This window comes from Myotis nattereri, assembly GCF_964212035.1.
Source record: "Myotis nattereri genome assembly, chromosome: 13".
NCBI lineage: Eukaryota > Metazoa > Chordata > Mammalia > Chiroptera > Vespertilionidae > Myotis > Myotis nattereri.
In genome coordinates this window covers 34,944,023-34,966,615 of record NC_138088.1, presented here as the reverse complement: position 1 = coordinate 34,966,615, position 22,593 = coordinate 34,944,023, and the positions used below count along the sequence as shown (strand labels likewise).

General features: G+C 43.7%; 1 protein-coding gene across 3 annotated transcripts; it reads left to right on the top strand.

Annotated features, from left to right (window-relative positions):
- Positions 1-6,247: 6,247 nt before the first annotated feature.
- On the top strand, positions 6,248-21,218 carry ACTA2 (actin alpha 2, smooth muscle; the record flags this gene model as incomplete). 3 transcript variants are annotated; one of them, XM_081104771.1, is made up of 10 exons in its annotated part: positions 9,007-9,135; positions 10,462-10,590; positions 11,822-11,854; positions 12,063-12,107; positions 13,112-13,222; positions 14,745-14,829; positions 15,165-15,326; positions 16,728-16,919; positions 18,163-18,344; positions 20,928-21,218. In XM_081104771.1, 10 exons carry the CDS (start codon positions 9,007-9,009, stop codon positions 21,069-21,071), a joined length of 1,212 nt encoding a protein of 403 aa, XP_080960897.1. In that variant the 3' UTR covers positions 21,072-21,218. The 3 variants fall into 3 exon arrangements, with proteins under 3 accessions (XP_080960899.1, XP_080960897.1, XP_080960898.1); XM_081104773.1 differs by lacking the exons at positions 11,822-11,854; positions 12,063-12,107 and adding an exon at positions 6,248-6,304 and having other exon boundaries at positions 8,982-9,135; XM_081104772.1 differs by lacking the exon at positions 12,063-12,107.
- Between the last annotated feature and the right edge of the window lie 1,375 nt (positions 21,219-22,593).

Below are 22,593 nucleotides of genomic sequence, written 5' to 3'. Positions count from 1 at the left end.
TATCACTATTGGTTCATTCATTGTGGCAAATGTAATATTACTAATGTAAGATGTTAATAATAGGAGAAACTGGATATGAGGTATACAGAAACTGTACTATCTTTACAACTTTTCTATAAACCTAAATGTATTCTAAAATGAAAAGTTTATTGTAATCAATTTAATGTGGGATCTTCCTCAGGGATTTCGATTTAGAAGGTGTGTTTGGGTGGGAAGGGGTTCAGGTTTCTGTATTATTAACACACTCGCTTATTGATTCCACTGCAGTCAATTCACAGACCATGCTTTGAGAACCCTGGTTTGCTCTGAAAGTTCTCATAGTTGGGTGTACTTTTGATGCCTGTGTCCCATCCCAGGTGGTTTAATTTAATTGATCTGGAATGTGGCCTAGGCATTGATATTTTTAAAATTCTCTTAAATGATTTGAGTTGCAATCAAGTTTAAAAATTATTTTTCTATCCCTGTGCTGTCCAATATGGTAGCCACTAGCTACATGTGGCTATATAAATCTAATTAAAATAAAATAAATCAATTCCTACCCACATTGCAGTGATGTGTGTTGACAGGTGGCTAGTGGCTACTGTATTGGACAGTGCAGATACTGAATATTTTCATCTTTGTAGAAAGTTCTGTTGGACAAAGCTAGCCTACTAGTATATCATTGGTGTGGAGGGACATTTGTGGTCTTCTCCAAAAGCCTCTGAAAGGAAGAGCCCCTACACATTCCCTGTGAGTAATACACAGGGCAGGCTACTCTAATCACTGGTGAAGAATAACCAGCTTACCCTGGTTTGCCTGGGACTTGCTCAATCACTGAAAATCTCACGTCCCTCAGGTATGGGTAGACCATGACAGTCACGCTAGAGATCCAGGGCCTCTGCAAAGGAGAGCTTCAGCCAGGAGGAAGCTGGGAGCTTTGAGTCTAGTTGGGGTAGAAGGGAGGATCTGATGCTGGGAATGTTTTCTCTAACTTAAGCCAGCTGGTGAGAGTATTGTCTTGTGTGCCCAGAATTTCATGAGGCGGGGATGTTGAATAGTGAAGTCATCTGCCTTTGCATGATGGTTTAGCCTCTTGCTCCCTGCTAGCTCGGTGGATGTTGACAGCCAGGCCACTACCCACACCTCTGTGTATGTCCTTGAATTCAGTCTCTGGTCAGACTCACACATATCTGGATCAGAATCCCTGCTCCACCCCTTGCTAGCTAAGAAGCCTTTTGTAAGACATTAACTTATCAGAACCTTCGTTTTCTCACCTGTAAAAAAAGAATAATATTTTCCCTTATGGTTGCTGTGAAGATCAAATGAGTTTATAGAAGTAGAAAAATAGCTCATAGTGTTATCTGATAAGTAGTCATTGAAATTATTATTATTTGCCCTCTCCTTAGAATACCTTTGACCTTTATTGTTTAAAAACCTCTTGTTAAACATTTCCTGTGTTTGATGAAGTTCCGTTCAAGAAACATTTACTGCGTACATCTGTATTACTTTCAACAATAAAGATAAGCTTTAAAAAAATAAACAATTACTGCATGCTGTGGTAGGCTCTAGGAATGCAAAGGTAAAATCAACTAGTCCTTGCCCTCAAACACATACAGTCTAGCCTGGAAGTTAGAGGTATTATTACAGAACAATGTAGTAAGTCCCACGAGAGAGGTGAACATAGTGTGGTCTAGGCAAACAGAGGAGGGCCGAGTAAACTGGGGTGGTGGTGGCGGTGAGCAGGGAAGTCTTACTGGGCGGTGGTGACACCTAATTGAGATGAGGATGAGTAGAGCCAGAAGAACTTGAGTGAGGGGTGGAGTTAGAGAGGTGATTGCAGAAAGATGTTCCAGGCAGAGGGATGACATGGGCAAAGGTCTTAAGCTGTGAGTCTGATTTGTTAGTGGAAAAGCCCATTGTTCAGTATTATTGAGGAAGTGTTGGAGCACACTACTTCTGAGTATGGGTACATAAGGTGAAAAGCAGGCAAAATGTAAACGCTGTTAACAAAGGGACAATAAATAGTGCCCTTGTCCTCCAGGAATTTAACTCGGCTTTTAAAGCTCTCTGTGCTTCATGTTTAAACCTTATTTTCCAAGTTATCTTTTGGTGACAACAAGAATGCTAGAAGTTGTTTTGGCTCCAAAATCTAACAAGGTGCTATTCTGCAATCCAACATGCATTTTGTTCTTGTACAAGTGAATAAATAAAATAAAATAAAATAGTACTTGAAGGTGCACTTTTAATCTTGAAATTCATGGCATATTCTGTACACTCTGAAAGACTAAAGAAATGAACAAGCTTACTCTACTTTCCTATTTGTCCTCTATGAGATGGTAGACAGACAGTTTTAGTTTTCTGATCCCTTTCCTAACATAGGACTTGTATGCTATTTCTTAAGTGTCTATTAAATGTTAGCAATATATCCAATGTCAGTGCCACAGGTGAAAAAAATTTAAGCTGAGAAACTGTTATAAATGCCTTGACATGCAACAGGAAATACATCTGTGTATGAAGGGATGGGCTTATGGGGTAATACCGAATAATGGCCTTCCCAACTTGTTCACATCCTAATCCTCAAAGCTTGTGAATGTGTTATCTGACACAGAAGTTTGTTTTTTTTGTTTTTTTTTTTAAAAAGGGAGCTCAGCCAGTGTGGCTAAGTTTGTTGGATGTCCTCCCATGCACCAAGAGGTCACCAGTTCAAGGGCACATGCCCAGGTTGCAGTCTCAATCCCAAGTAGGGTGTTTACAGCAGGAGGCAGTTGATCGATGTTTCTATCCCTCTCTCCCTTCCTCTCTCTAAAATCAATAAAAACACTGTTTTTTAAAGTGAACTTGCAGATGTGATTAAGTTAATGGTCTTAAAATGGAAAGATTATTCTAGCTTATCCAGCAGGGACCAATGCAATCACAAGGGTCTTTCTAAGAGGGAGGCTGGATGGTCAGAGTCAGAAGAGCAGTTTGAATGCTACGCTGCTGGCGTTGAAGGTGGAGGAAGGGACTGACCAGAGCTTAGAGGAAAGGTCACAACCTTGACTTTAGCCCAGTGAAACCCGTTGTGAATTCTGACCACAAGAACTGTCCTACAATAAACGTTTTGTTGTTTGAAGCTGGTAGATTTGTTGTGATGTGTCAAAGCAGCGACAGGAAACTAGCCCAAGGTGTCTTGTTTCCTCTGCACTTTTGTTGTCTGAGAAAGTGTCTTTCTCAGGTCTAGATCTAACTTCCTCTCACAGAACTCCATGATAATAACAGGTAATAGTTACATAAAGCCTCCCATGGGCTAGGCAGTATTCTAGGTACTTCTTGTACCACATCCCTGCAGATGTGGTTAGAGTGGTAATTGTACCAACATGGGTTTGATGAGTTTGTCTGCTTGGGTTCTCTTAGAAGAACTCAGCCTTTGGATCTGAGGATTCCAGAACCTGGAGAATTTCAAGAATGGGAGATGGAAAAGATACCTTGCTCTCACTGTGTCTTGTCAGACAAAACAAATTTTATGAGCTGAACTAATAGCTAATGAGTGTGACCAGTCTAGAGAAAACAACTCCTACAGCCCAATTTTTCAACAGCACCAGAAAATCATTTCCCTTACCAGACATCCATATTATGGGGATGTTTGCCAGTATTGACATGGCCTAATTTAAATCAACAAATTCTGGGAATAAAGAATAATGAAGAAATTGTTAAACAATTATTGAGCACACACTGCTTACTCAGCTCTGGACTGGGCCCAAAAAGAGTTAAAAATTGTCCCAGATCTCAGGGAATTTATAATAAATCATCACTAAGTAATGTTACTGAGATGGTATATGAGGTTTGTAGAACAACACATCTGGAGATGATTCTTGACTTCGTGCTTATAGTTTAGAATTTATTTTATAGCTTTTCTGAACTGCAACCAAATCATCAGACACTACTGTTTTCCTAACTGCTCCATAGCTCCTTGGATACATGGCTGAGAGCCCCAGAGAATATCTGGCCACTCGACTGGAGATTTCTTTTACACACACATTCTCATCCAGAGCTGCTTTCTTTCATGGAAGACACTTGGATGGGTACGAAAAGTATAAATCTCAAGTCCAGACAATGAGACCATTTAATCAACTGCTCAGAAATTTATTTTCAGAGCAGGAGAGAAAGGAGAGAGAAGGAAGGAAAGAGAAAAAAAAAGAAGGGAGGAGGGAAAGAGGAAGGGAAGAAAAAAAAAGGGGGGGGGAAGCTTGTAAGAAAAACGAAATCTTGAAGCGTCTCCTTGTATGTCTGTTTATTTATCATAGTATAATTACTGTCAGGCCTGTGGATGTACACTATAGTCAAGGAAGAAAATGACATAAGAACCATAAAGGTAAATACCAAAACTCTTTCTTTGGTGTTTCAAGGAACATTCACTTAAGTAAAGTTACCAAGGGCTACACAGACACTGCTTGAGACAGAAGTGGGGGGAGGGGGAAACCCCGCCTCTGCTCAAATTGCCTCTGAATCAGGGAAATATAGACTTTTTTTTTACTTCACATCATCCCTGTTAGAAAAACTATTGGCTTAATTCCAAATGTTCAACTTTATGTTATATTATGTCATCTCCATATTTGAACATTTGGACAGTTGTGTTTTCCAATTGATAAAAACTACACACAGTTTCCTGAACAACACAGAGAAATTTATTATCATTTAGTCTTAGTCTATTTGAAAATTTAAAATAATCAACAGTGCAATTTCCCAAAGAGAAATACATCGGTAGCATAAATCAAACAGATCTGGCACAGTAACATGAGTGAATAGATGGCCACAGCTGTAAAATAAAGCCATTCATTCTGGGATTCCCTGCCCCCCTCCACATGTTGGATGTCAGCAGCCTAGAAATATTCAAGGTATCCATCAAAACTATTTTTATCATAAATTGAGTTAGAACCTTAGCTTGAAGGTGGAGGGAAGACCAATATAAAACATTGAGGTTGACATTGACACTTGGGAATGAGAGCTTAAGGCCCGATTGGCATTCATTCAATACCTGTCTTTGAGAAATCCCTGGGTCACCTGCTTTATCACCTGTCAGGTGGGTCAGTAGGGAGAGAGGAGGATCAGGGAGACTTCCCTTAAGCATGCTCTTTTCTTTCTCAAACTGCTTCTGTGACAGGACACTGAGTGGACACTCTACTCAAAGAATGTCCCCTAGTTGTGCTGCTAAATTGCTCAGATTAGCAGACATATCTCATGTACCAAAGAATCAAAGTGATTATGGTAATGCAGACTGCCAAGTTCCCCTGTGAAATACAGCCCAGCAGCCCTGTCTCCACTTCAATTCCTATTCCATTAACACCGCTCACGGACTCCATTTATAAACAGCCTTGACTACCATAAAACCGTCACTCCCTGGATCTATTTATGGACAATGGAAGCAATATCTTTCTTTATTGCTGGCTACCTCTGTTAGAGAGCTCTTAAAAGGTTGCTCGTTTAGGTTCTCAGCTCATTAGAATATGCCAGCAGGACAGCAGGCTGGCATCTTCCGAGGAATGTGCCAGCCGCGCCTGCATCTGCCCCCTTGCACCGGCTCAGTGCCTCTGGAAGGTTCAGCAGTTGTTCTGAAGGCTTGGGGTGTTTATCTTCCACAGGCAGCTGAGCTGCCTCCCATTTCATGAGCAGCGCCGTGGAATGCAGTGGAAGAGACCCAGGCCGCTGGCCACCCAGATTAGAGAGTTTTGTGCTGAGGTCCCTATATGGTTGTGTTAGACTGAACGACTGGCTCAAGTCTGTCTTTGTTCCTTGTTTGGGAAGCCAGTGGGAGGGGAGCAGGCCAAGGGGCTATATAACCCCGCAGCCTTCAGCTTCCCTGAACATCACCCAGAGCCGAGAAGCCCAGCCAGCACTGTCAGGGTAAGTGGCACTGCCCAGGGACATGACTTAGCGATGCCAGCGGCTCTGATGCTACCCAGTATCCTCAGACGCTGTCCAAAGGGATCTGGCTGGGCTCAGGCAATCGGAAATTTTTGAATGAAGACTGCACTACTCATATGATTGTACTATTAAATTTTAGCTCTAATTACCTAACGTTAAAAGGAAGGCTAAGGAGCAGCTTGGTGTGGGGGAGGAGAGGGAGAGGAAGTTGAAATGAAATGTGTGTCACCTGTAAAATCTGTTTATGCTAAACCAACAGCCCAGATCTTATAACACATGTCAGGGATGCAATCTAGCTGTTTGCATTTTCGTAATTTGTATCAATCACACATTTATTTATATTTAGGCACTGGAAACTCTAGTATTTGGGGTTCAGATGTGGTGTGGCGAGTCTTCATTGGACTGGATTTTTGGTGCAGCGAAGGTGTCTGCAACTGGATTTTAGTTGCCTGGTCTTTGGTGTTGGCTGTTTGTGTGTGTGTTCCTGGGTTTCTCTGCCTCTAGCCGGCAGTGTCTTCTGTGCGAAAGGCATATCTCTTGAATGTGTCTGTGAGCTTCCACGCCAGCAGTTGGTCTGGTCGCTGGGTGGTTTGCAGCAGAGCGCAGCAGGAAACCAGCTGAATCTTTCTCCGCAAGTAAAGAGGGAGGGCGCAGAGCGAGCATCTGACAGCTGCCTGTGCCGAAGCCTTCTGCCTGTGTGGTTTGCATTTCTCTCAGCCTGCTCCGGCAGGCAGGACCTTGGAGCCAGCCCTGCCACCCCGGGCTGAACTTTGCCATAAATCAGGGCTTGGCAGGTTGGGCCTGAAATTGGGAGTTTTCACGCTGAGATTTTCCCCTTCCATTTTGTGACTCATGACTAAATATGGTTTGCTTTTCAAGACAGATGAGCTGGGAACTGCAACATCCCCCCCTGCCCCCCCCCCGCCCCACCTCCTCCCACTAGCTACTCATTTTTGGCACAAGATGCGCCCGGTTGGAGTAAACCCCCTGACCCGGGTGCAGTTCCAAAAGCAGACTTTGGAGTGTGTTTTACCTAATTAGGAAATGCTGTGCGTGCTGCAAACCGTCTTGCCCAGGCAGGTTAGATAAGAGCTGGAAATCACTGAGCCACTCCTTTCTGGGGACACAGGCTTCTTCTGTAAGGACCGTGCTCCTTTTAGAGATGATAAAATCCTTCTACGAGTTTTTTTTTTTCTAATTGGAAGTATATCTACTGAATTTTGAGCTTTTTTGGTCTGCATGCTAGCGGATGTTGAGGGTCAGCCTACATTTCTGCAATAAATTCAAACACTCCCCCCAACCCTCCCTGCCCAACACAAGTGGCTGTTAAAGACATGTATTCATGCTGAGCATCTCATCACATTTGTATTGCGTCCTTTTCCAAACATCTTATCCTGTTTTCAGCTCTTACTTTTGGTTTGGAAAGTCTGCTTAGCACATCTGAAGAGAGGCTGTGATCCCGGGTGCCGGCGCCTCTGGCAAATGCCTTGGACTCTGGACTGCTTCTCTGCTCTGTCTCCCTCGCACTCATGTCTCACTTCCCTCCTAGCCTCTTCATCTGCTAGAAAAGAAGCCAACTCCCACAGGGAAGGGCGAGAGAAGAAAGGGCAAGCCATTTCCACTTCCGTTCTTACAAGTGGAATCCACAAGTTGAGGGTTTCCTTCCTAAGCTTGGAGGCACTGTGGAAAGAAAGCAAAGACTAGCAGTAAAATGATCTGATAATGATAATAATCATATAATGCTATTAATGATAATCATTAAAGAACAAATATTTATTGAGAACTCAATGCATGTAGCACCATAAATTATTTTATTTTTAAGAAAAATATTTTTATTGATATCAGAGAGGAAGTGAGAGGGAAATAGAGATAGAAATATCAATGATGAGAAAGAATCATTGATTGGCTGCCTCCTGCACACCCCCTACTGGGATCAAGCCTGAAACCCAGGCATGTGCTCTGACCAGGAATCAAACCTCCTGGTTCATAGGTCAATTCTCAACCACTGAGCCACACGAGCCAGGACCATAAATAATTTTAAATTTTTTTTTTTTTTTTACCCTTAACTGGAGAATATGTTTTTTTTATTGACTTTAGAGAGAGGAAGGGGGAGAGAGAAACATTAATGTGAGAGAGAAACATTGATCAGTTGTGATTGGTTGCCTCAGAGTACATGCCCAGACCGGGGAAGATAAAAACATATACAAAATACACCACTTCAAAATAACCCCCCATCAGTATCTTGCTATATATGACTAATTATTTTGCAATGTATAAACATACATTTCAATGGGATCACCAATGTTACTTCCTCTAACCTATTTCTCTTACATAAGAATATACCTGTAGCTTAGCCTTTTATTTATCTTAATGGCAGCAAAATAATCGACTGCATGGTGAGTAATTTATTAGATTCTCCCTCACTTGTTGGACTTTGTGTTAGCCATGATTTTTCTTAATGGAGAATAACTTTGGCCCCTAAAATTTAAAGCACCTGCTTATTAGAATGTTTTCATGGGCCTACTGTTTTACCAAGGGTAAAATAAAAGTCCTCAAGATTCAAGATATTTTTCTTTTAAACATTTTACATTAAACATTTTAGCCATTCAACATTTCCAAATTTTTCATACTGCCCACTCTTCAAAATCTACATTTTTGAAAAAATTCTTTTAAGCTTTAGGTAAAGAAATGTGAATTTGAGTGGATAGTGACAGCAGATTTCATTTACTTCTTTAACATGTGACGAGTGACTTGTCCCTGTGAGGATCTGGCCTCATAGTCTGATATTCCCACCTGGTCTCTACAGCTGTTCATTCATTCGCTCATTTAGTCAATGTTTAAAGTGCTTATGAACACATGATACATGCCAGCCACTGTGCTAGAGGCCAGGTGTATGAACATGAACGTCAGAATTTTGACTTATAAAAAGCCAACAGTCTAATGGAAGTGCTTTGAGATAAATGTGTTAGATAAGGGACAGCTGTTAGTGCCCCAGGAGTCCAGAGGAGGGCCCCCAAACCCAGCCTGGAAGGTGGGAGTGGTCAGGTAAGTGTCATAACTGCTGGATGACAGCTGGGGCCGTTTCCTCCCTGTTCCTGCAGGATCTTGTGACGCACTCCAGCCAAGATGTGTGAAGAAGAGGACAGCACCGCCCTGGTGTGTGACAATGGCTCTGGGCTCTGCAAGGCGGGCTTTGCTGGGGATGATGCTCCCAGAGCTGTTTTCCCATCCATTGTGGGGCGTCCCAGACATCAGGTGAGCAAGAGTCTGTTTGGAACAGAGAGAAACAGAGCTATAGATTAGGCCCCTCTATGTCTGAGTGTCAATGGGTATCCATAGATTGTCTATTGTTTGCTTCCTCAAAATTATGTAACCTTGCTAAGAATATACCTCTGGTGATTAATGTCAAGAAATAAGTGCCAATGTCATATATAACATAGATTATCTGGTGGGTGTCTATCAGATATAAGCTTGCCCCTTTTTTATAAGTTCTTTTTTGTGTAAATATAATCATTGTCATTATCATCATCATCATTATCATCCTCTAATATATACCTGCTCTTTGGAGAGAAACTATACTAAAACCCAGGTCATTCACTCTCAAAGAGCTTGATGTTAGATGAAAGTAAGCTTTGTTACCAACTGTAATTTTACACACCGTTAGCTGTCAATAAAATATATCTGAACAGCCACATGGTAACTTTTTACATAATATTATGTATAAACAAAATGTTGGAGGCAGCCACATGGTAAAAACTGAGAATTTCACCCCAGAAATTCTCCTTCACATCAGAAATGTATTTTGCGCATTGATATCTATGGCTCTCAATTTGGTGTATATTCTCAAGAACAAATAACAGAAGCCTCGCCCAATGAATACACAGTCTCTTTGTTGAACTGTGTGCAGTGGAGATATTTTGCACAAACCACTCTACGAATCTGTAGTAGCCATGACTGTTTTTGCAATTCTAGAGCAGTCACTGTAGTGCAATGTAAAATTCCAGTAGTGAGAATTCTTTCTTTTCTTGTTTTAAGTGTCACCTTAATGATTAACAAAATACATCTGACAAATGTCTTAATGGTGATTAGTATTGGTCAGAAATCAAGCACTGGTGGTCATTTGTATGTAGACATAATGCTTCAGTTCATAATGATTAGAAAGTAATATTCGGCTTTAAAAGAACAGTCTATAAGAGACAAAATGCCATTTAATTTATATGTAAAATTTCATGCATTCATTCAACAAATAATTATTGCATGACAAATATGTGCCAGGCAATTTGTTATAGCGGTAAAGCAGACAAACACAATCTCTCTGCCCATTGAGGAACACAGAAGGTACAACACACAGGTCAAGTTGCGTTACCCAGAGGGTCCTCTGCCATCTGGAGGCTGATTCAGGCCTATTTCCAATCAACTCAGGGATGTTGCTTAAGAACATAGTGATCATAGGACTCAATATATTGCTCTTGGTACAAAAGAGGACCTTGGTCTCCCAGTAATTTAACCCATTGTGACGGGACTGTCATCAATACATAAGTTTGGGGAGAGGCTGACTCGAAATGCGTTGAATCTTTTTAGGGAGTGATGGTAGGAATGGGACAAAAAGACAGCTACGTGGGTGATGAAGCACAGAGCAAAAGAGGCATCCTGACCCTGAAGTACCCGATAGAACACGGCATCATCACCAACTGGGACGACATGGAAAAGGTATTGGCGCTTCGCTGCAGGCTGAGCCCTCAGGCTGCAGGGCCCTGATTCTAAACGTCAGGCTGCAATGGCCCAATTGTGTTTTTACTTGTTCATGTTTATTCTAGATGATCACAGACTGAGAAAAAAAATCCTGAAGTATTTATTTTAAAAAGAATTCCTTGCCTATCAGGGTTTATAAACCAATTAAAGTTCTGTAGGTGAGAACAGTCATCCGTTGCCAGCAGTGGGGATCGCAGTCTGTTGCTCAGTCAAGCGGATTACGTCCCAGACCTGCATGGTCTGAGCAGCAGCCAGGATGATCCTTCTCTCATCAGAGGCTGCATGGCTCTGCCTCTCAGGGCAACACAGCTAAAGAGCAGTTCAGGAGCTGGGAGTAGCCTCACCCCGCCCATTCTTGAAAGCTTTTCATCAACTTGCCCTGAGCATTAAAAAAAAGGCAGGCGGGGGAGTGGGGGGAGGGGGGAGGGAAGGGGGGCGCAAGTGGGGGTGGGGATAGTTTCACTGCAGAAAAGAGGGCTGTGACATTGTGGATTTGGCACATTCCCGAATGGCCCTCAATATGTTGAAGCACAACAACCAACAGAGTTTTTAAATAAGTATTTAAAAAATATTTTAAAGATATATTTTTATTGATTTCAGAGAGGAAGGAAGAGGGAGAGAGAGATAGAAACATCAATGATGAGGGAGGTTCTTTGATTGGCTGCCTCCTGCACGCCCCCCATTGGGAATCAAACGGGGACCTCCAAGTTCATGGGTGACGCTCAACCACTGAGCCGCACTGGCCGGGCTAAATAAATATTTTTAAAAGTGTCTCTCTGTGTTGCATTTAGGTGGCGTCTTTATCTCCGAGGCCCATGTAAAAGTGCTAATGAGGAGCTAAGTTAAATCCTAGGGTTTTGGTGTTTTATGAGCCACCACAGAAACACAGGTGGTCAGAGAAAAGGCAGAAGGAACAATGAGAAAGTAACATAAAATTTGTTAAGTGCAGCCAAATATATTAGAACCACAACATCTGGAGTTTTATTCATCAGCTCCGTGCGCACATGCACACACTAAGCAGTTTAAAAAAATAGTGCTGCTAGAATTGATCAGTAATAATGCTGGAACCTTGGCTTCTGGACAAAAATTGCATTGCATTAGATTTGTTTGGTCCAAGATTCTGGATTTGGGTAATACTGCACTTTGCTCTGAGGAGAGGATGTTAATAGCGGAGAAAATATTCTTTCAGGTGGTCTCCGTGGAGCTGCCAGCATCTCAGAACGTAAGCCCCTGCAGAACAAATAAAGCATTTCATTGTTTCCAATGGGTGGGGTGGGGGCGGGGAGACAGAGAGGAAGGGAGAGAACTGGTTGCTTTTTAAATGATGTTTCATGGTAACCGCAGCACGTCATATGACTGGCAGGGTTTCTTGGGTACGCTGATGCTTTTAGTCCATGAAAGAGCTTTCAGAAATCTCATTTCCTTTCCAGAAACTACGAATTCAAAACCAAAGAAACCGGGACGAGATAAAGAGTGTATAAAGTTCATCTTGCTTTTGTGAATTTATAATCTTTCCCCAGCAGTTCTTGCTTTGTTTTAATTCTGGAAATATCTAATATTCATGATGCCAGTGAGAATTGTCATACTTTTAGAAATAATCCATTTAGCCCTTTGTACCATGGTGCTGCTTTTTGTGGCATCCAGGGATTAAAGAGGAAGCACAGCACACGTATGTCCAAAGTACATTCACGCAAGCGCGCTGTACGTGGGCACTGGCTTTGGAAATACCTGAAGGCCAAACCTGTGCCAGTGAACGGAACGGCTAGAGTGCCCAGGGGAGGCGGCTTCTCCAGGCCTGGAGAGCCAATGGGGTGGCGGGGGGAGGCTGGAAGCAGGGTGACGTGCCTTCGTTAAGCATATACCACAGAGGGAAACTTCCCTAAAGTATTAAAAAGGCAACTAGGTCTTCAGGCCAGCTGCATCCTTCCATGCATGTTTTCATGCATTTGTCCTGTTACTTAACTAAGTTATTTCCCTTCGAGCATGAACTAAAATAGAATGAGGGCTTCAAGAAGACAAAAGATAATGTTTACTCTGGGCCAGGCACTGGGCTAAACAGTAACTCTAGGGTTTCCTTACTTAATTCTCGCCAAGAAATGCTAAGGATTTTCATATTAGCCACGGTGAGACTGGAGCTGAATGGGGTTAAGTTTGCCTACGGGCACACAACCAAGAAGTGGCTAAACTGGGATTTGAACTCAGACCTGACTCCAAAGACTGTGCCTTGACCACTGCACCATCCTGCCTCACAGACCTGGGTTTGGGTTTTTGCTCATTTATCTACTGGCTGTAAATCCCTGCATAAGATACTCGGAGTCTTGGAGCTTCAGTCTCATTGGTCAAAGGGTAGACACATAATGAGTACTTGTCACATTTTATTTGGCCCCGGTTTCATGGAGTTCATGCTGGTTGGTCCCTTTTCGGGGTCTGCCGTGCCCCAACATCACGTCATTGTGCTTCTCCTCCATCGCCCCCCTAGATCTGGCACCACTCTTTCTACAATGAACTTCGTGTTGCCCCTGAAGAGCATCCAACCCTGCTCACCGAGGCACCCCTGAACCCCAAGGCCAACCGGGAGAAAATGACCCAGGTAAATACCCACTCTGGGGCCCAGCACTTCAGGTTGGGAAAGTCCATCTGGGAGGGGCTGTACAGGACAGCAGAGAGCTGGCCCAGCCCAGCAGGCTCCTCCAGACCCACAGAGTTCCAGGAACTTGGGGATGCGAAAGGACAGGACCATCCTGATGTACTCACATCCTCACTGCAGGAGCTATAACCCTCTGAACTCCACGAGCAATAGGACATTTAAGAGATTTCATTTAGGTTCAAAACTTCTAAGGAGAAGTCATTTCAAAATGCAGGACAACATACAGTGGGGAATTTTGGATCTGGAGTCAGACAGATCTAGTTTGAAAACTGGACCTGTCACTTATTAGCCATGTAACTTGAAGCATCCACTTAATTTCTCAGAGCTTCAGCTTCCTTGTTTAAAAGTTGGGAATATTAGTACTATTACCTTTCAAAAGCTCGCAAAGATTTGTGAGTCACAATGTTTTATAAGTACCGCGCGCTAACCGATTGCGCAACTGGAGCTCCGTGAGTCACATGTTAAATGTGTGCCTTGGTGTTTGGCACACTACACATTCAATAAGTAATAGTTATTACTGTTGTTATTGTGACCAACAGCAGGAAACCATCCCTCCACCAGCCGGACACAGGATTCCGGTTTGGGTGAGCTATGCAATTAGAACACCTAATGTCAATTTCATGCTCACTGTGGTCAAGCACTGGGCCAAGCATTTTATATGCATTGTCTCTTTAAACCTTAACAATGTGTGAAGCAGAACGTATCATTATCCTAATTATGTAAATGAAGAAATTGAGGCTCAAATACATTTGGTGAATGTCCCAAGGTCACACAGCAGAAGTGGCCGGAGCCTGGAATTGACCTCCAATCTTTTGGGCTTGGAGAATAACACATGTAAAGACTGCAAGGCCTTTTCCTGGGAGGAGCTCCGAGCGCTGACAGCAGCACACGAGCAGCTATTCTCTACAGGGAAACGTGTGCCGGGGAGCCGCTCCAGATAGCCAGACACGTTGTTTCCAATGGGCTTCGTTGTTCCTGTGAGTGGCGTGAAGGCAGGAAAATAGTTGAGGATGATGGCTCTCTAGCAAATGATGTCAGACATTCTAGTGAGCAGTCAGAGCTGGGAAGGTTTGACAGATGGAGAAAGGCAGGCCTGAGGGCATCTCAGTGTGCACGAACTGGCCATGCGTGACTCAGAGAAGCTCTTGTTCTCATCTGTTCCCTGGACGGCATGAGCTGGGCGGAGTGTTTGGCCCTCATATGTGGTCCTCTGCCAGGAAACAGGGCTCTTTCCACCGCAGCCAGAGCGACCTCAGAATCTAGGGCTGGCATTGACCCAGCAACTACATAAAAAGTGGAACCAAATACATAGAACCGCAGGCAAACCACAGACCGAGGCCAATCACAGCCCATCTGAGCCTCAGGTTTAAAGGTCTTTTTCCTTACGCCAGAAAAGCCAAGCTCTGCATTCACCAACAAGAAGATTAACAGCGTCACTAATTTAGTTCTTTGGGTTGCTTTGCAGATTATGTTCGAGACGTTCAATGTCCCAGCCATGTATGTGGCTATTCAGGCGGTGCTGTCCCTCTACGCCTCTGGACGTACAACTGGTAGGTGCCTGAGAGGAATGAGAGCCTCCATGGGATACACCATCAGTCATGGGATTAGGTGGTTGTAAATAGGTGTGTTGTGATGACTGAGGGTTACTGAGAATTGACAGGGCCATCCTAGGCCTAATAGGTCTATTGTCAACGTTTAAAAATGAGCCCCTGAGCTTGTATTTGAACAGGACTTCTATTGTTGCTCTCTTCCTACTCTTTCATTTCCCCAAGCCTTGTCCCTTCTCTCCTAGCCAACCAAATGCTTTCTTTTATTTCTTTCAAATAAGAAGCAAGTCACATGCAGGCTGCTGTTGTGACTTTTATTGTGCTCAATTGTCCACCAGGCATCGTGCTGGACTCTGGAGATGGTGTCACCCACAACGTACCCATCTACGAGGGCTATGCCCTGCCCCACGCCATCATGCGTCTGGACCTGGCTGGCCGAGACCTCACCGACTACCTCATGAAGATCCTGACGGAGCGAGGCTACTCCTTCGTGACCACGGGTGAGGCCCGTGGGAAGGAACGGAAGAGATGTCCTTCCTAGTAACGTACAGACCACAGGGACTATCCAAGGAAATGATGGGGGGAGGCTGCAGATGGACTGCAGAGCCAAGCATGGCTTTTTTTTTTTTTAATTGGATAAAATTGCAAAATGATTATGCTGTTTCCTTGGAAGAACAGTAATGGCCATCTTGTATGATGAGCTAGTCAGAGTTGGGTTTTCTGAACACTTGTTAGTCCCCTCCACTCACAAACAGAAAAGAGAGAGTGCAGACACTGAGGATAGTATGCGTGGTGATTGGCAATCTTTGGAGACGTCTCGGCAGGGCTTGGGGATCACTTCTACCACTCACTTGCTGTGTGACCTTGAACAAGTTCCCCAACCTCACTATGCCATAGTCTCTCAGGGGATTGTGAGTAGTAAACGAGATAATGCACATGGAAACCCAGCACAGAGTAAGCATGCCATAGTTATTAGCGAGTATTAAGAACAACCCAGCGGGCAGTCATATGTGTATCTTCAGACTCTGAGCTGGTGCCACCCACAAGAAGCAGAGTCGGATGTTATAGAGACATTGGGACATCCTCAGTGCCCTTGGCCCTGGCTACCTGCCCTCCCCTCATCAGTTTGGCATTGTCTAAATAGGTAGGTTTCTGAACATGCCAGTGGCTGATTCTAGGCTCCACGTTTGAGCCCTGCAGATGTTAAAGTCTCCTCTAGGACTAGGGAGTTAAATTAATTTTGTTCCTGACTCTACTTCCCACAAGTACCCCCCAAGATACTTCCAAAAGGTTCCCAGGGTCCAGATGGAACCAATAGCTTAGGACTTCGGAATGCAGGAGTCTGAAAGGTGTCTGCCTGCCCACTCTTCCATACCTCCTTCCACATGCACCTGGAGACTCTGGACAGGACTGGTCCTGAGCCAGGGCCTGCCTCTCTCTAGAAGGTGATGCATATGTATGCCAATGGTTTGAATTGGGATCTACCTGGTCTAGGAGACATGGATCTCCAGAGCTTTTTGAAAACAGTGAGGGCCCTCAAAAGACTTTTTCAGCATAAGACTTCCAGGTCAACCAAAAATCCAATATAACTAACGGTTGTAAAACAGAGAGTGATCAGTTAATCCTGCAAGAACACAATGTACAAAAGGATTTCCTGCTCTGTGCCTTTCTCTAGCCAGTTGCTTTTATTCCTGTCACCATTTGCTAAGTAATATTTACTAAGGGTCTACGATGTGTGAGGCACTCTGCTAGGAAGAAAAGTGGTTCCCTGGTGGACCTATAATTTAATTGCCATCATGGATTTGGGGTTGCAGAATATTAAACTTACATACTGTTTTGAAGGAACCAGTACTGTGTGAGGGACTGAGGATTTTACCACCCTAATGCTTGTATCTCAACAGCTGAGCGTGAGATTGTCCGAGACATCAAGGAGAAACTGTGCTACGTAGCTCTGGACTTTGAGAATGAGATGGCCACTGCTGCAACCTCCTCCTCCCTTGAGAAGAGCTATGAGCTGCCAGATGGGCAAGTGATCACCATTGGGAATGAGCGCTTCCGCTGCCCGGAGACCCTGTTCCAGCCTTCCTTCATCGGTAGGCAACAGCGTCACATCCTGGGACAGGGAGATCACCCCATCCCCCTACTCAGCCAGCCTTTGGCCACCAGTGCTCTTCTGCATGTGGGGTCATGTGACAGGGCCACAAGGCCAAACAGATTTCTAAATCAGGGCAAAGAAGGTCAGGTTTATCAAGTGAGAAGACTTAAGAAGGCCTGGAAAGGACTTTTCATTCCAAGCAACCCTATGTAGTAGTCAATCCAGAAGCATTCTTGGTGTGTGGTTTAGGGTGAAAGTCAAATATTATTCATGCGTAGGACACAGTGGAGCCACTGGATGGATGGGATGGGCACACTGAATGCTGAGCGTTTTGGAATGGGAGGGGGTGAGAAAAATGGAAGAGCCTGTGCCTACATTAGCACTGACCTTGAGAGAAAGTTTAGCAGAGCTGTTTACAGAGGGCAGGGTGGGGTGAGCCTGGGTTTGAGTATTAGTTCTACTTTCATGTTCTTGGGAAAATCACTTAACTTCCCCAAGCCTCTGTGTCTTCATCTGTAAAATGAGGATTGTAACAATGTCTAAGTCATAGGGTGGCTGTGAGAATTACATGAGATATGTGTGGAGCACTTAGCCCAGGGGCTGGCCAAAACAAGCTAGCAATAATCATTAGATATTGTCAGAAATTAATAGTTAGGTATTATTATTACTACTACTACTACTACTATTACTATTACTATTTTTATTATTCATCATCACAGCACTGCAAAAGATAAGGGCTATTTAGAGGTTCTGTTTAAAAGACCCACATCAGAAATTAACAAAAAGTTCAGATAAAAAAACATTACCAAGATGGAAGAAAGATGAGTTTTGGTGCAAATGGGATGAGCACTTTTCTGATGGTTCAGCTTCAGGGGTGAGAACGAGACAGCAGCCAAGGAGAGACTTGGGGGAGTTGTGAGCAATGGCTGCTACACGGGCTCAGTGCAGAGCCTTCTCCAGGGAGACTCAAGACTTTGCCCCTGATTCAAATCAGACTTAGTAATGAGTATTAAAAATCGGTGACATTACATTGCAGCCCCCCTCCTCCCAGCAGGGCCTCCTCACTAGACAAGAGGTAGGAGGACATGGAGCATTCCAAGGGCCTATTGGTCTCTGAGATGGGAGGTTCCTCGATTATCATGTCTGCTTAGCTTCAGTCAGCATAAGATCTTCCACGTAGCTCTTCCTTGTCTGACCTGGGTCGACCCACCAACCGACTATGGCCTGTGTCTCTTTTCCAGGGATGGAGTCCGCTGGCATCCACGAAACCACCTACAACAGCATCATGAAATGTGATATTGACATCAGGAAGGACCTCTATGCGAACAACGTCCTCTCAGGGGGCACCACCATGTACCCCGGCATTGCTGACCGCATGCAGAAAGAGATCACGGCCCTGGCACCCAGCACCATGAAGATCAAGGTACAGTTTGGTGACAGACCCCACGGCTCTGCTGCTGGTGCCAACCCTGCCACCAGGCGAGAAGGACTCTGCAGAGGCCACACATGGTCACATGGTTTAGGGTTAGGCAGAGGGTCCGAGTGAACAAGTTCCACACTTTCTAGGACATAAGTCAATCCAGTTCATAAGAGAAGTTGAATTATCTTGTACAACATTTAATCTGTAATTATTCTTGTCTATCAGCTGCATTTAGCAGCTGGCAATAGAGATCAACAAAGCTGCCATGTGCCCATTTCTCTTTAAAGTACATATTTAGTTGTGTTTCCTCATCAGAAAATAGTGCATCTCATGTGTAGAACATTAAAAGAAAGTGACAGAGGAGCCAGATATATTTCTGAAGAGGTTTAAACCCTGTACATTCAATAGCATACACCTTTTTTCCACTACTAAACATGATCACCTCTCAGTGGCCAGGAATGAGGATTTGATCTTTACCTGTCTGTCTGGCACACCTTTTGATATAGGGACTCAAAAACACAGGATGACCAAGCTCAGTCCTGGAGCCACCCAGGACCCCTGTAGTATGTCAGGTTTGAGTCCCAGTCAAGGGAGCTCAGAGGTTAAACAGAGATCATTCTTTGGAGGCAATCTCACAGAGGGTGGGCGACTTCTCAAAAGCTGTTATCGCTCTGTGAAATCAGGGCCACGCTGGGACCCTCTTGCCCCGGTCACACGGAGCGGAGCGGCAGAAGGAGCAGTGCAGGTGCAGTTCACACACATGAAAAGCACTCGAACTAGTTCTGTGATTTGCACTTCTCTCTCTCTCTCTGTCTCTCTGTCTCTCTCTCTCTCTCTCTCTCTCTCTCTCTCTCTCTCTCTCTCTCTGGAAAGGGTATGCAGGCCACATAAAAGAGTGCTGGACTGAAGTACTTTGTAGTGTCGGCTCTAAGAGACTGTAGGTGAGAGATGAGACCATTTTCTGAGGACTCTGATCTGCTCTCACCCCCTCCTCTTCCCAGCCTGAAGGGAGCCAGGCGAAGCCAGCTGCTGAGCTCACGGACAAAGGGAGCCGAGGCTGGGGGTCTGTTACAGAGAGAGGCTGTAGCTCGAGTTGAGTAGTTCCTAGTTCTCCAAGCTTGGCTTCTTGAATAGAAATGAATGTGGAACTTTGGGCTCCAGTGTGGTAAGAGAAAACCACTGAATCCTAGGCCATAGTAGACCATGACATTAGGGGAAACAGGAACTGGAGGACCAGGCTACAGGAACTCTGTGCACTAGCTTCACAGCTTTCCTGTAAATCTAAAATTATCCCAAATGAAAAGGTGACTTCTAAAGCAACCAAACCGAACCACAGAGACACCTGGGAGAGGTCCAAGTTTGAATATTGGGTCTGACGTGTACACAACCAGTGTGAGCTGGCCCATTACGTAAGCCTCTCCCAGTCTGTTTCCTCATCTGTAGTGTGGGAGTAATCGAATACTTACTGTTAGAAGCAGTTAGAAAAATTAAATGAGCCCTGGCCATTGAGGCTCAATTGGTCGGAACGTCGTCTCATACACCAAAACGTGGTGAGTTTGTGCCCAGGTTGCGGGTTTGATCCCTGGTTGAGGCAACCGATCAATATTTCTCTCTCTCTCTCTCTTCCTCTCTCTAAAATCAAATTTTAAAATAAATAAATAAATAAATAAAACTAAATCAGATAATACATATCAGGACAAATGCTTAGCATAATGCCTGGCACATAATAAATACTCAGTAAATATTAACTATTTGTATTAAGAATAAATGTTCAACCAGAGCTTGGGGGATAAACAGAAATTAGACCTTTTTACCGTGGTTTCAGAAATGCCTTGTCTGTTTGGCCCAAGTGTCCGCATTCATTTCTACCCAAATATCCAAGTCCGGAGTGGATTTTGCCACAGCCATGTTGGGGGTTGTTGCAGGTAGACAAGACCCCTGGCCTGATTCACTGCTCTCTGCACCTCATTCAATTATTTAAGAAATATTAGCATATAAAATATTATCATGTCAGGCCTCTGTCGGCCAGTGCAGGTTACCCAGGACCTGTACGAGGAAAAAGGTCACCCCAGCCGGGAACCCCTCACCCCTCACTGTTACTCAGTGCATCTCCATGGGATTAATCAGGTGGGAAAACAAACCTGTACAGAAAGTTCTGGCACAATCCAAGCTTTTCATTGTAGACTCTGGTGGGTGTTTCTACAGAAAGTATGTCGTGCTGAATTCTGAGGCTCAGTTCATGGACATCAAAGACTTCATCAGGGCTCTTAAGCGGGGGCCTTGCAGGGCTTGGGGCCAACTTTCAGCTTGCCCAACGGAATTCTGAATGTGGTGGGGTGTTATGGGTGCTTTGGAGTAGACTGTGTAAAGGAAGCCAGAAAAACAAATGTGCTCAATGAAGACTCTCTAAACCCAGAAGCTATTCCACAGTCCGCTGGGTTAGGGTTCAGGTTAGACATCTGACAGCCCAAACTGTCTCTGAAGTCCATGAGACCTCAGCCAGATCCACCAAATCGGGACCCTGGTAGCAGCCAGGCCCCGCCCTCGCGCACACTAATGGCCCTTCTTTCTCATCCTGACCAACAGATCATTGCCCCTCCGGAGCGCAAATACTCGGTCTGGATTGGCGGCTCCATCCTGGCTTCTCTGTCCACCTTCCAGCAGATGTGGATCAGCAAACAGGAGTACGATGAAGCCGGGCCATCCATTGTCCACCGCAAATGCTTCTAAAATCCTTCCCTGCTCTCTTTGTCTCTAGCACACAACTGTGAATGTTTTGTGGAATAATGCCTTCAATTCTTCTCCATATCATGCCTTGCCAAAGCTCTGACTTGTCGCCTATGTGTTTTTTAATAAACCTGAACTATGTTACCTGTCACCTGTAGCCTTGGCCTCTCTGCAGCACCCAGATGTCGCATGGTTTTGTTAGGCTGACCTCACCATTTGCAGAATGGCTCCCTCTAGTGGGACAGCCGAGGACATGACACGACTAGGATGCGTCTGTTACCCAGAAAAGGGTAGAATCGCATTCATATGAGAAGTTCTGACTAAATGATGTTAGTGGAAAGAACTTGAAAATACATAGAAGATAAATATAAACGTAGATTAAAATGTATCAATAGGATAATCTACACTGATTTTACAATTTGCTGAGTAATTATATTATTTTGCTCTGTTTAAACCTCAGTTAGCATAACCCCGCTGGCGTGGCCTATGAACCAGGAGGTCACGGTTTGATTCCCGGGAGGCAGCCGATCGATGATTCTCTCTCATCATTGATGTTTCTCTCTCTTCCCCTCTGAAATAAAAAAGAATATATTTTTCAAAAACTTAACAAAACTTCAGTTAGCCTAAAGGGTGTGTGTGTGTGTGTGTGTGTGTGTGTGTGTGTATACATAAATTCGTATATACAGGGTATCCCCCAAAAATGTATATACACTTTGAATGATTATAAAGCCAGTGGTTATTAATATACAGTTCATTTTCAAAATTTAAAATAATCTACAGAAATTAGTCTTTTTTTTTTTTTTTTTGTCAACGCCTGTTTTCAAATCGATGACCGTTCTGGTCCAGGCACTGCTGATAATGCAAAAAGCAATGGAATTGCAAACATCCAAGACTCATTTTGTTTGGTAATTGTGGGCTCTCAATTCATCAACTGTTGCTGCTTTAATACCATAAACTTTATCTTTTATGTATCCCCATAAAAAATAGTCTAGTGGCACTTTAGGATAAATTTTTTTTGTTCAAAGCTTAGTCTGGCTTCACCCATTATTTCAAATCAGTTAAACCTGAAAAGGAGTGAAAATTAAGTGAGTTATCAGTTTTTAAAGTGTGTATACATTTTGTGGGGACACCCTATATGTTTATACATACACACAAATATGACTTTTAATATACAACATATTAAACTTAATAAATATATATTAAAAGAAGATATGACTTTAAGTTTATTAGAGGAAATGGATTAAAAAAAACCATTAAGAACCATGGTTCTAAAATCTCATCACACATCCGGAGCATCTGTTTCCCTTCTCCAGATCAGTATCTGTCTCTGGAAGATACTAAAGACACAGTTACACCAGAAGGGATGCGACAGATGACAATACTTTCCAAGGACCACAGGAAATCATCATACAAAGGATTTTACACATAACCTCATTTATTTGTTCTTCATAACTGTATGGTGAAAATATTATTGTCATGCTCATTTTATAGATGAGGAAATGGAACTGCAAGCTTCAGCTTCTAT